Source organism: Actinia tenebrosa, unplaced genomic scaffold (genome assembly GCF_029948245.1).
Source record: "Actinia tenebrosa isolate PJP-AT-01 unplaced genomic scaffold, QUT_ActTen_1.0 PGA_scaffold3__52_contigs__length_22856419, whole genome shotgun sequence".
Lineage (NCBI taxonomy): Eukaryota > Metazoa > Cnidaria > Anthozoa > Actiniaria > Actiniidae > Actinia > Actinia tenebrosa.
Genome location: NW_028292580.1, coordinates 14,658,369 through 14,670,451, shown reverse-complemented (window position 1 = coordinate 14,670,451; position 12,083 = coordinate 14,658,369). Strand labels below are relative to the sequence as shown.

The following is a 12,083-nucleotide window of genomic DNA, read 5'->3' as shown; positions in this document are numbered from 1 at the left end:
GAAGGAATATACGTTGGAAATGGGCCATTATTGGCAAGAGTGGTTTCCCGCAAAGATATATAACAATCTACTGTGTTTTTACAGAGGAGTTAAGTACTATTATCTGGAAAGCATATTAAGATTGATGAATTATATATTCTGTCTTGTGGCGCGAAGCAAATAAACGCAAAAAGGGTAATTTTGTCAAAACTGATTATGCGATTCAGATAAGAGGACGAATAACCAGGGTGACAACTCCTCCGCAAACCGTAGTGTATCAACACTCTAATTTGAGAGATCTGCCATCTAGTGAATAAAATAAAATGAAATACAGTAACTGAAATCATAAACGAGTATGACTAGTTTGAGCTTGATAGAAGTAACTTGAAAGCCGTGTAACAATCAGTATACTATAACTGGACGTTATATATATTCTGTTTGAGTAAACAACTACGTACAGTACCGCGTGAGTAATGGTACTAAAAGAAAGCGCATATATAGTTGATTAACAATTTATCGCATTAGATTGAATAGGCGATAATTTTATTAGGTATGCCAATGGGGGTTAGTAGTTTACTGACAATTGGCCAAAAAATAGAAGTTAACTGAAAAATAACCTAAAATTAGTAGTTAACTGATATTAACTGGTTAATATCATGGCCAGCGCTCGAAATCTTTTACAGTTAACCGGCATTAGGCCGAAAAATTAGTAGTGCCTGACAAGTGGGAACCCCCAAATTGGCACCCTCATGGACTCCTACTTATATATACATTAATTTCGAATCATGATCTGTTCTTAGAAAAACGATGTCACCAACGCAATAATTAACTAAACCAGCCCAAGAAAAACTAAAACAAGTCGCTCTTAATACAGTACTGACCACAGTATAATGTTAATGAGTTTATACCGCAAGCCAAGCGATTCCATCAAGATTACGTAGAATTCTAGAATGCATTATGATTGTAGACAGAACGTCTTCAAAATACACTATTATTCATGCTCCAATTGTAAAGTTGTTTGGAATCAAAATGATTATAAGACTTCTTCTCAGCTCCGGCGCGAGTGGGCAATTTGCCTCCATTGCCTTTTAATTGTTTCCTCTTGGATTCCCGGGGTGGGTCTCAATTAGTTTGTGACTAAAGGAAAGTTTGTTGACTGAGGTCTTGTTTTTGTGGCTGTGTACTTTGTGCCAAGACGGTAGTGAGCTACATTGAGGTTGTCAGAGTTTCTTTCCTTCCCTTCCTCTCAAAGTGTCTAGCTCATCCAATCAGAACGCATCATTGATGATAGAACAATAATCGAAGATATTTGACTAACATAGAATATGCAAGAATCCTTCGAACGAAGTCTGAGGGCCGGGTTGTTCAAAGCTGGATTAGCGCTAATCCAGGATTAACTCTATAGGTCTTATTAAGAGTTAACCCATCCATTCCCAAGTCTCTTAACAGTGTCTCGACTAGAAAATGAAAATACAGTATCCCTTTGCAGAAAATTCTACTTTAAATCTTAAGTGCGTTTTTTCCCAACTATAGTCAATAAAATAGTTAGCAAAGACTCAAAGTCTCCGATACTAATTTTGTGGCGGTGCGTCGCGATGCATGGAGACATAACGGCAACTGACATTCATCCATGGGTGACCCTCAGTGGAAAGGGATCGGAAACCCGTTCACCTCTACCTACACTCGCCTTATTACCCTTATCCTGCAAAACCCAATCACTTCACATATAATTTTAAACTGGCCACCCTCGCTAACAATTTAAATCTAAATCAAATGTATGAAAGTCAAGATGCTAATGCATGCTTTAGTGCATAGTCAGCAGACCACATCTGAATAAAAATAACCACATGAATGAACTGACCATCGTGGCACTGACTTGATTGATGGATGCCGACAATATGGCCACAGTTGAAGGACAATCTTCCGGCATTTTCTTTTATGAATTGTCTCGAGGTAATGATAGTAACCGTTGCCATTATCATTATATTATATGATCAGTATTTCGTGATTTAGGATAGTCTAGCCATTATGACTTGAAAGCATTTCACGACCCACTGAGTCATATCGAAGGTAATTTAAAAAGGTCAGTAGTTAACGTAAAACTTTATTGAATACTCCTAAAATGGTTTTTCAGAACCAATTTGTACGATGATTCTAAATGCGTTGAAAAAATATTAACTTATCAGTGCGTAGTTATCAATGTAAAAAAATTGCGCATTACAATATTTGAAAATATGACTTCTTAAAAACTCATCAACTTGTCATTAAAATTACAATAACGATCATATCAAGAAACGGTACACATTCCCCCTATCTTTCTTCTGTAATTCAGGGTCACCTTCAAGTGATTGCCACTTTAAAACAGTAAATGATGGTCCTTAATCATTTAGCAATGCAAATACACGTCGCAAACACAACATATGAACATTCCTTGCGCTGGGGGATTAAGGAAGGGAACGTTAAAGGAACACTTGGATGAAAACGCCCCAATTTTTCAAAGTCCGAATAATTGAAGTATTTGAGGATAATTTGACTCAATTATGATTATGAAAATCAGATGAGTGAAAATTTTAGCCTGGGAGCCACTTGCAGTTGAGAAATTTTGGGTTCAAAGAGAAAAGAACAATAGGGTTGAGTAAATGACGTTATTTGCTCACAATTTATATGCTAAATAAAATTGATAATTTTTGTCTGGGACATTTTACTGTGAAGAAAATAGGTTGCTTGGCTACGATTGGGGCCATATAGGTACGTTTGATTAAGTTTAAAGTCATTTCCCACTTTTATCCATTTCAATCCAAGTGCCCCTTTAAACGCACATTGTCCACCGTATGAGCAAACAGAGTACTTAATATGGTGCGCAATCTCTAAGCGCACCTTCTGTTTTTTGCTACTAATGCGGTAACAATGTATAAATATATATGATCAAGATCTACTTGTATACAGCTTTTTGCACAGTTGCACAGCATTTCCATAAACAGAAACCTATATTTATTATTTAGCACGGTTCGTGATGAACAAGAGAGATATTCAACCGCGCAATCCCCAAGTTCAGTTGCAACACACTTTTAGATCTTCTTCAAATGGTGTGAGCCTTTTTTATTCAGTTATCAACTATCTCATTTACTATTTGAAAGTCCATTTTTCCAAATCTTTGCAGTTCCAAATATTAATAAACGTTTTTTTCAAAGTTACAACAAAAGCTAAGTTGATAACGATTACTTTTTGTTATAAATTAGAAACAGGACAAAACATATACCAGAAGTTCCATTTCTTTGAATGATTTCACTCTTTCAGGCTCAACTTTTAATCCCCCTTTTCTAAATTTTGAGAGTTAATTGATACTAAAGAGTATCGAACGCTTTAGGAATCGCAGGTTCCACAACATTACAGAGAATAAAGGAAGCATGATTCATTTTAGTAAGTAAGCGTTGAATGATTTTAGGGACACACTGTTTGACCAAGAGGATGTAATATACAGGGACTCCGCACAGAAAAAGAGAGAGACCTATCGCTGATTCTACTGGATTGACAACGAATGGCGTCGCAATAAAATATAGAGATATGAAGATCATGATGATTGGGAATATTAGAGGTACTTTGTAGGGGCGCGGAAGGTGAGGTTGTTTCCATCGTAAGAGAATAACAGCAACAAAGATGGCGAAGAGGAGGATCCATTGTACGAAAAGCAGGCAGTTGATTAGCGGCTCAATTGATGTTGGGAGTAGCATAACCAGCCCAATAAAGGTCCTTAGAACAATAGCAGGAATAGGAGTCTGAGAGTTACGATTTACATATGATAAGCACTTGGGCATCTGTTTTTCTCGAGCAATGGAAAAGAGAACTCGCGACGCACTAAATACTTGTCCATTGATGCTTCCAAAACAGGATATGGCTACCAAGAGAGGCATAATGATGCCAAAAATAGGGCTAAGTTTGTGCGCGAACGTAAAGGCTACCGCATCGGATGACAGCATTTCCGAAGGACTTAAAATACTGAAATAGGCAAAGTTGATCAAAACGTAGCAAAATGCTACCAAAATGATTGAGATATACATGCATCTGGGAAAATTTTTGGATGGGTTTTTGATTTCTTCAGTGATGTAGTTTAGACCATTCCAACCATCGTAAGACCACATTACACTATAAAAAGCATGGCCGAGTAAGCCAATATCCGTGTTTGAATGAGTAAAACTGTTTTGAAAATTTTCAGTGTGACCAGCTATGATCGTTGTAAATCCTATAGAAATAATCATGAATATTCCAGCGATTTTCACACCAGTGAATAAGACCTGCGCGCGTGCGGACCAAAGCACACTGGCGCAATTTAACCCAGAGAAAAAGAGAATGGACAAGGCAGCTAGAAGCTTTAAAAGAAAAGTGTTGTCGCATTCCAAGTTGAAAACGGCGCTGAGGTACAAAGAAAACGTCATGGACTTGATAGCAAGGGATCCTGGATCTAAAAACCAGACATTAAGCCAACTGTACAAGAAAGCCGCCATCTTGCCATACGCTATCTTCAAATAAACAAAATCCCCACCCGATTTTTCGATCATTGTTCCAAGTTCACAGTAGCACAAGGCTCCCAAAAGGCTAAATATTCCCCCTATAGTCCATAAGACAAGCGTTAGGCCTACAGATCCACTGTTTTTTAGGACTAAAGTCGGTGAAATGAAAATACCTGAACCAACTATACCACCAAAGACGAGAGCGATAGCATGAATAAGCCCAACTCGGCGTTTGATTACTACAGGTTTTGAGCGATCTATGATGCTTGTGTCTCTACTATTGTCATGATTACCAAGTAACCTTTCTTTATCGCTTGCTTCGGACTCAGAACAGTAATAATCTTCCAGGGAAATGTCAGGAAAGTCGAGTATATCTCCGAGTTCGCAACTTGCGGTAACGAGGCGTTCGTCGTTATTTCTCTCTGGAGAGCTGTACAATACGCTGTTGTTTATATTTTCCGTTGCTCTGGATGGATTTGAAGATTGATTGGATGTTAGAAGAGATTCTCTTTCTGTCATTTTGAATTATATTCCAAAATCAAATTCACTAGCAGCTCACCTTCCGGGATCTTCATAACAAAGGTACGTGCGTGCCAATCAAAAAGATTGCGTGACTAACATTTTTTATCAAAAATTCGGCCAATCTTGATCTTACCCTACCCTAGACGGACAAAAATTGTGCTCGTCAAGTGACGTGTCACAGGATCGGGTGATCAAGCGAGCGGTGACCAGACGGGTATAACGGCGTTTTCTTTTTATCAATGCCTTTTGTACCTTGATTTGGGAGCAAACGGTTGGTGTCTGGTCTAAAAAATGTACAAAAGGCAATCTAAGACTATTCAAGGTAAGATTGCTGTTATACGGTGAAAAGGTACAAATCTGGGAAATCTGGCTAAAACTGACCCTTATTCCTTATTACGTGGTCGTTGAACAAAATCTCAGTAATTATTTTCTTTTTATTCTACTTTTAAAATCTTCGTTATTTTGGATTTTATATCGTGCAGAAATTAGGTTAGGTTAAGCAGGAAATGAGTGAGAGAGGCTTTTTTAATTTTGCACTTTGCCACATGGCAGATCCTCTAATTACTAAACTCATGATCTTGCATGGCGCGTAATAACTATTGATTTCGTAACAGTTATGAGTGGGAGAATTATGGAAAGTCTGTATGTGGTTTTGGTAATTTTGCCATATATAGGCATTCTTTCGTGTTTTATTCCTGTGACGAAAACACGAATTACAGCTTACAGATTTAAGAGTGACTGTCTGTAACCATCGAGCAAAACGTGGCAAACTTCGAAAAATCGATTTCGCTCATACTTTCAAGTTAGTTAGGGTAATGTATCCTAAGAATCGCTGTATAGTTGGTTTGATCAAATAACGCTTTATTATGGAGAAAAATGGAATTTTTTAAACACTCCCGAAAACGCCGTTCGCGACAGTAAATTTTGACTCAACTTTCGCGGCTGCTGGACACAAAATAAGCAACACTGGGAATTAAAACAACCCATATTCTTGAAGAACAATCTATTGAGTACGATATGCGTGACTTTGGGATCAATTGTACAATTTTAAGATAACAAAATAATTTTATTCGCTAGACGTGTGTTTAGAGTATCGAAAAGTAGGTCTTACAAAAATATTCATTCTGAATGTGCTTAACCTCTCAGTCGCGTGAAACTTCGCTGGTTGATTATTCAGATGTTGATCTTTCTAGTGATGTAAAGAAATCTTTGGGCAAATGATTGTGTGTCACGCAGTATGTCTTCAAACTTTGGTGAAATTACTCATTTCTGACCTCTGGCCGCTTTCTATAACAGACAAGATACTAGTGTTTATAAGTAAAATATAAACTCAAAAACAAGCCTAAAACACTTTTATAGCCTTAAATAATGTAGCTGTTTAAGAATTCTTACCTGGCAAACTCTGAAACCTGGATTTTTATGAATGTTTTTAGACACAACATCGATCTGGTTTCTTTCATTACCGACTCGAACTTGTCAACGGCCGAGTGCCACAGGGAGCCCAACCTTTCTTGTTGTGGTGCAAAACACAGGAAACCCAGATTGATTAAAAAATCGTTTTAATTTGTTTTAATGATGATGCAAACACACACAATAAAAAATTTCACAACTATTCCAGTAACACTTACTGAATTACATGATAATCTATAATATGAATGACTAATAAAGAGGGGGAAAACCTGCAGTAGAACCTTACTAATGGTAACAGTTCTAAATTGATTTTAAAGAAGTTGAACCGTATACACTACATGCAATTTTTCTGCTCGGCGTGTCATCATAAGTGATCACCGGCCTCTAAGGTTCATAATTAGTACCGAACAAATGTATGTGACAGAGGCACCCACGATTCTATTGGAGTAGATGCAGAACATGAAAATCTTTGGAAAGTTTTTACGCATCCTTCTTCGGAACAGGTGAACAGCGTGTCATCATCGGTATCGCTGTTTTCCTTGCTGGAATCTGTAGTGGTCTTTGGTTTGTATTTCCTACTTTGTCTAGGTATGATAACGCAGAAATCTGGAACCTGGTCATCAGAATACTCCATCTTCCTAAGGGTGGGTAAGGCTAGAGCTGACGATTTCTTCGTTGTTTCAAATTTCGTGTTGGGTATCTTTTTTCCTTTTCCAACGCCGTATGCTCTCCAAACCACAATGTTACGCTTTTTGAAGATAACATCATTGTCAAGGCTTACGCCTTGCTCGATGGTTACAGACAGTCACTCTTTAATACTCCATTTTACAGTTCCATTCAGTGACCACGAATAATAGTCTCTAGCCGAGGCTGGAGTTTCCGCGCATAGCAAAACTATAGTTTATCATGCGCGGTAACTCCAGCCTCGGCTAGGAACTATTATTCGTGATCACTGAATGGAACTATAAAGAGGAGTATTGGGGCTTGGTTTAATTAGTTTTGGTGAAAGTACTTGAAAATATGTAGGACTCAAGATAAATATAATTTGCATCCAAAGCAAAAATTTTGAAACAACGAAGAAATCGTCAGCTCTAGCCTTACCCACCCTTAGGAAGATGGAGTATTCTGATGACCAGGTTCCAGATTTCTGCGTTATCATACCTAGACAAAGTAGGAAATACAAACCAAAGACCACTACAGATTCCAGCAAGGAAAACAGCGATACCGATGATGACACGCTGTTCACCTGTTCCGAAGAAGGATGCGTAAAAACTTTCCAAAGATTTTCATGTTCTGCATCTACTCCAATAGAATCGTGGGTGCCTCTGTCACATACATTTGTTCGGTACTAATTATGAACCTTAGAGGCCGGTGATCATTTATGATGACACGCCGAGCAGAAAAATTGCATGTAGTGTATACGGTTCAACTTCTTTAAAATCAATTTAGAACTGTTACCATTAGTAAGGTTCTACTGCAGGTTTTTCCCCTCTTTATTAGTCATTCATATTATAGATTATCATGTAATTCAGTAAGTGTTACTGGAATAGTTGTGAAATTTTTTATTGTGTGTGTTTGCATCATCATTAAAACAAATTAAAACGATTTTTTAATCAATCTGGGTTTCCTGTGTTTTGCACCACAACAAGAAAGGTTGGGCTCCCTGTGGCACTCGGCCGTTGACAAGTTCGAGTCGGTAATGAAAGAAACCAGATCGATGTTGTGTCTAAAAACATTCATAAAAATCCAGGTTTCAGAGTTTGCCAGGTAAGAATTCTTAAACAGCTACATTATTTAAGGCTATAAAAGTGTTTTAGGCTTGTTTTTGAGTTTATATTTTACTTATAAACACTAGTATCTTGTCTGTTATAGAAAGCGGCCAGAGGTCAGAAATGAGTAATTTCACCAAAGTTTGAAGACATACTGCGTGACACACAATCATTTGCCCAAAGATTTCTTTACATCACTAGAAAGATCAACATCTGAATAATCAACCAGCGAAGTTTCACGCGACTGAGAGGTTAAGCACATTCAGAATGAATATTTTTGTAAGACCTACTTTTCGATACTCTAAACACACGTCTAGCGAATAAAATTATTTTGTTATCTTAAAATTGTACAATTGATCCCAAAGTCACGCATATCGTACTCAATAGATTGTTCTTCAAGAATATGGGTTGTTTTAATTCCCAGTGTTGCTTATTTTGTGTCCAGCAGCCGCGAAAGTTGAGTCAAAATTTACTGTCGCGAACGGCGTTTTCGGGAGTGTTTGAAAAATTCCATTTTTCTCCATAATAAAGCGTTATTTGATCAAACCAACTATACAGCGATTCTTAGGATACATTACCCTAACTAACTTGAAAGTATGAGCGAAATCGATTTTTCGAAGTTTGCCACGGATTTTGAATTTTGCTTGATCGTTACAGACAGTCACTCTTAAGTACTTTACTCTCACTCTAATAACAATTTTCATTATAAGATGAATGTTTTCTAAAAGTTTTAACTGAAATATATATGATATGCAGTATGGGGGAGTATGTGGTGGGATCATACTACCATGATTTTGCAATTTTGGGTCAGTGTTGGGTCACAAGGATATATTTTTATTCCAAAAATAAAGACACCAAAGATATTGAATTAGCTGTCAGTCAAACTATATGCTCAGCTGCTATCTCTTCTGAATGTTAAACATTACTATTTCTTCCACAGATCTTGTAAAAGCCTGAGTAGTGGTACTTTTTTGGGGGGGGGGGAGGGGAGGAGGGGAGACAAGCTTATTTTCAACCCATTTATTTTTAAATTTGATATTCATAACGACTATAAACCAAAAATCGTGGCAATTCCTCATACATGTACTTTGGAGTGTTCTAATGTCAACAAATCATTATATTTAAACGACTTCTGATTGGATTATTTTCGCTTTGTATTTGAATAATTATTAGGGGCGTAATTGCAAAAACAGGCTGCTCTCTTCTCTTCCCTCCTCCCCCTCCCCTCCCCTTCCCAAAGAACCACTACCCAGACTACTTGAGATCAGCAACTTACTGATGTATTTATGTTAAAACAGGCAGCATCAACTCCAACTTAGAAGACGAAATGGCAATCAACAGCAAATCAAAAACATTCACAAATGGAAAAGCTCCTAATTATAAAGTGTCCAAAGAGGAATCTGCGAAGAGTATAACCCTGACCCAAGGTGCAGCTCTTATCATAGGAATAATGATCGGTTCTGGAATTTTTGTTTCACCAAAATTTGTGCTAGAGAAATCAGGATCTGTAGGGATGATGGTGATAGTATGGACTTTTTCCGGGCTGATTGCAATGCTGGGAGCATTATGCTACTGCGAACTTGGAACATTCATTCAAAAATCTGGTGGAGAGTATATTTATTTCAAAGAAGCATATGGGTCATTGCCTGCTTTTTTGGTGAGCTGGACTATCATCTTAGTTCTCAAGCCGGCATCAATAGCAATTATTTGCATGGCATTTGCATATTATTCCTGTCTTCCCTTTCTTCCTGAGGGATCAACAGAGCCTACTGTTCTCGTCAAAGTAATTGCAATGCTATGTATTGTGATACTCACAATTATCAATTGTTTGAGTACAAAATTAGCAGCCCAAACTCAAGTTCTCTTTACTGGAATGAAACTTTTAGCAATTGGTTTAGTTGTGATTATAGGGCTGTATAATATAGCCACAGGACACACAAAAAACTTTGAAAACCTCTTCAATGGTACAAGTAGTAGTCCAGGAAAGCTTGCCCATGCTTTTTATAGTGGCCTTTGGGCCTTTGATGGCTGGAACCAACTGAATTATGTTACTGGAGAGCTGAAGAACCCGACAGAGAACCTCCCCAAAGCAGTAATCATTGCACTTCCTTTGGTCACCCTCTGTTATGTTCTGGTCAATATAGCTTATGTGTGTGTCCTTACACCAGCAGAAGTCATCTCGTCAAGTGCAGTTGCCATATCTTTTGCTGAAAAAATTCATCCAGCTTTTCTGGTTATGATGCCACTGTTGGTTGCTTGCTCTTGCTTTGGAGCAGCAAATGGCTCCATTTTTACCAATGGCCGAGTAGTTTGCGCAGCAGCAAAGGAAGGACACATGCCTACTTTCTTTGCAACAGTTAACTCCAGACTGAAAATGCCAATTTATGCAGTTGCATTTCCCTCTGTTATTGCAATCTTACTGCTTCTACCCAGCAATCTTGAATCCCTCATAAGCTGTTTTAGTTTTGTAGCATGGATGTTCTATGGAGGAACTATTTTGTCTCTTCTCGTACTGCGGCTGAGAATGCCCCATAAGCACAGGCCTTACAGGGTTTGGACTGTTGTACCAATTCTCATGGTTCTTGTAGCACTTTATCTGGTTCTTGCCCCATTCATTGAAAAACCAAAGGATTCAGCCTTTGCTTTAATGTATATTTTGGCTGGGATTCCATTTTATTATATTTTCTCAAAAAAGTAAAACAATACTTTTCTTATTGTAAACCATTTCTCAATTAGACAGAGCATTATATAGCCTGAGATGACAGATGTCTGACACTCGCCACCCCACTGCCAAGACAGACATACAGACTCTGGTGGGGGGTAGGCACAAAATATCATCCGGTCTTCTCAGTCCAAGCATTATAAAGCTTGTTATTTTATTTTGCATCCCATAACAATATATATATGTGTGTAGAGTATATGTGTGTAAGTCAACGTGTAATAGTAAAATAGGCACAAAAGAAAACAATGGAATTATAGTCTACTAAAGTGTATTAGTCTAATATCTGTTTCACAGGTTTAATAACTTCAAAGTGAAGAAATCACATATATATGTATATATGTATATATGTATATATGTACTGTTTGATAAACGAGCAGGAGTGTTTTATCGGGTATAAAACACGAGGCATAGCCGAGTGGTTTTAGACCTGATAGAACACGATCTGCGAGTTTATTAAACGGCTTAAAAAACTCCTGATGTATGTTCTCATACTATACCGAATTCTTTATGAAATGAACCAAGTTTGATAGAGAAAATCCAAGTTAAAGTTTATGCAAATGAAGACGAATCTATATCAGATATAAAACCTCCTTCATGGTCATGATTTCTATTGTGTTTCCTTCATGAATTATTAATGTATTTTTTAAATATATATAAACCGAATCCCTAAAACTTTGACAATTTAGTGATATATATACATATTTGGATTTTCAAGGAAAGACAACAGGAAAAAGGGGGATAGATACATATGTATATATATTGCTAAATCATCAAAGTTATAGGGATTCGGTGTAATATATACATGCTTAGTACAATATACTTATATTGTTTTGTTCTAAATGGCTGTCGTGTCGTGATCTTATTTTACCCTATTTACCACTCTATTTTTCTCCTCTTGAGCTAATTGCCTAATAATTATTAAGTACAAAAAAGGGTGTGCAACCTATTAAAAACTTTCCTCCCAACTGTTCACACATCCCTAACTTTTTCCAGGACAGAAGCAAGGGGTGGATTGAGTTAAGGCTTGGCTTTTATCCAAAACCACCAGCCCATTCTGATATTTCTATTTTGTTCATGTGACCAGTAACTATTTATAGAGGACAATCAAAATTTGTCAATCTGACCATTAACTATTTATAGAAGAAGATAAAAATTTGTCAATCTTTAGGATGC

The 12,083-nt window shown here is 37.3% G+C and overlaps 1 protein-coding gene, 1 long non-coding RNA gene and 1 pseudogene across 3 annotated transcripts; 1 reads left to right on the top strand and 2 right to left on the bottom strand.

Moving 5' to 3' along the window:
• Positions 1 to 3,323: 3,323 nt before the first annotated feature.
• LOC116298303 (Y+L amino acid transporter 2 pseudogene) lies at positions 3,324 to 5,006 on the bottom strand (annotated as a pseudogene).
• A 190-nt stretch (positions 5,007 to 5,196) lies between these two features.
• Positions 5,197 to 11,750, top strand: LOC116298310 (b(0,+)-type amino acid transporter 1). 2 transcript variants are annotated; one of them, XM_031706713.2, is made up of 2 exons: positions 5,197 to 5,331; positions 9,487 to 11,750. In XM_031706713.2, exons 1-2 carry the CDS (start codon positions 5,301 to 5,303, stop codon positions 10,884 to 10,886), a joined length of 1,431 nt encoding a protein of 476 aa, XP_031562573.2. In that variant the 5' UTR covers positions 5,197 to 5,300; the 3' UTR covers positions 10,887 to 11,750. The 2 variants fall into 2 exon arrangements, with proteins under 2 accessions (XP_031562573.2, XP_088892139.1); XM_089036013.1 differs by lacking the exon at positions 5,197 to 5,331 and adding an exon at positions 8,107 to 8,186.
• LOC148908723 (uncharacterized) lies at positions 6,055 to 6,481 on the bottom strand. Its single transcript, XR_016120876.1, has 2 exons — positions 6,402 to 6,481; positions 6,055 to 6,296 (listed from the first exon to the last, which is right to left on the bottom strand). It is a non-coding gene; the product is annotated as an uncharacterized LOC148908723 (long non-coding RNA).
• Positions 11,751 to 12,083: the final 333 nt, after the last annotated feature.

Bases quoted from the DNA above. Each gene is read 5' to 3' on its own strand.
- LOC116298310 (XM_031706713.2), top strand. From the start codon at position 5,301: ATGTACAAAAGGCAATCTAAGACTATTCAAG. The intron at 5,332-9,486 runs GTAAGATTGCTG...ATGTTAAAACAG, and splicing joins GCAATCTAAGACTATTCAAG to GCAGCATCAACTCCAACTTA.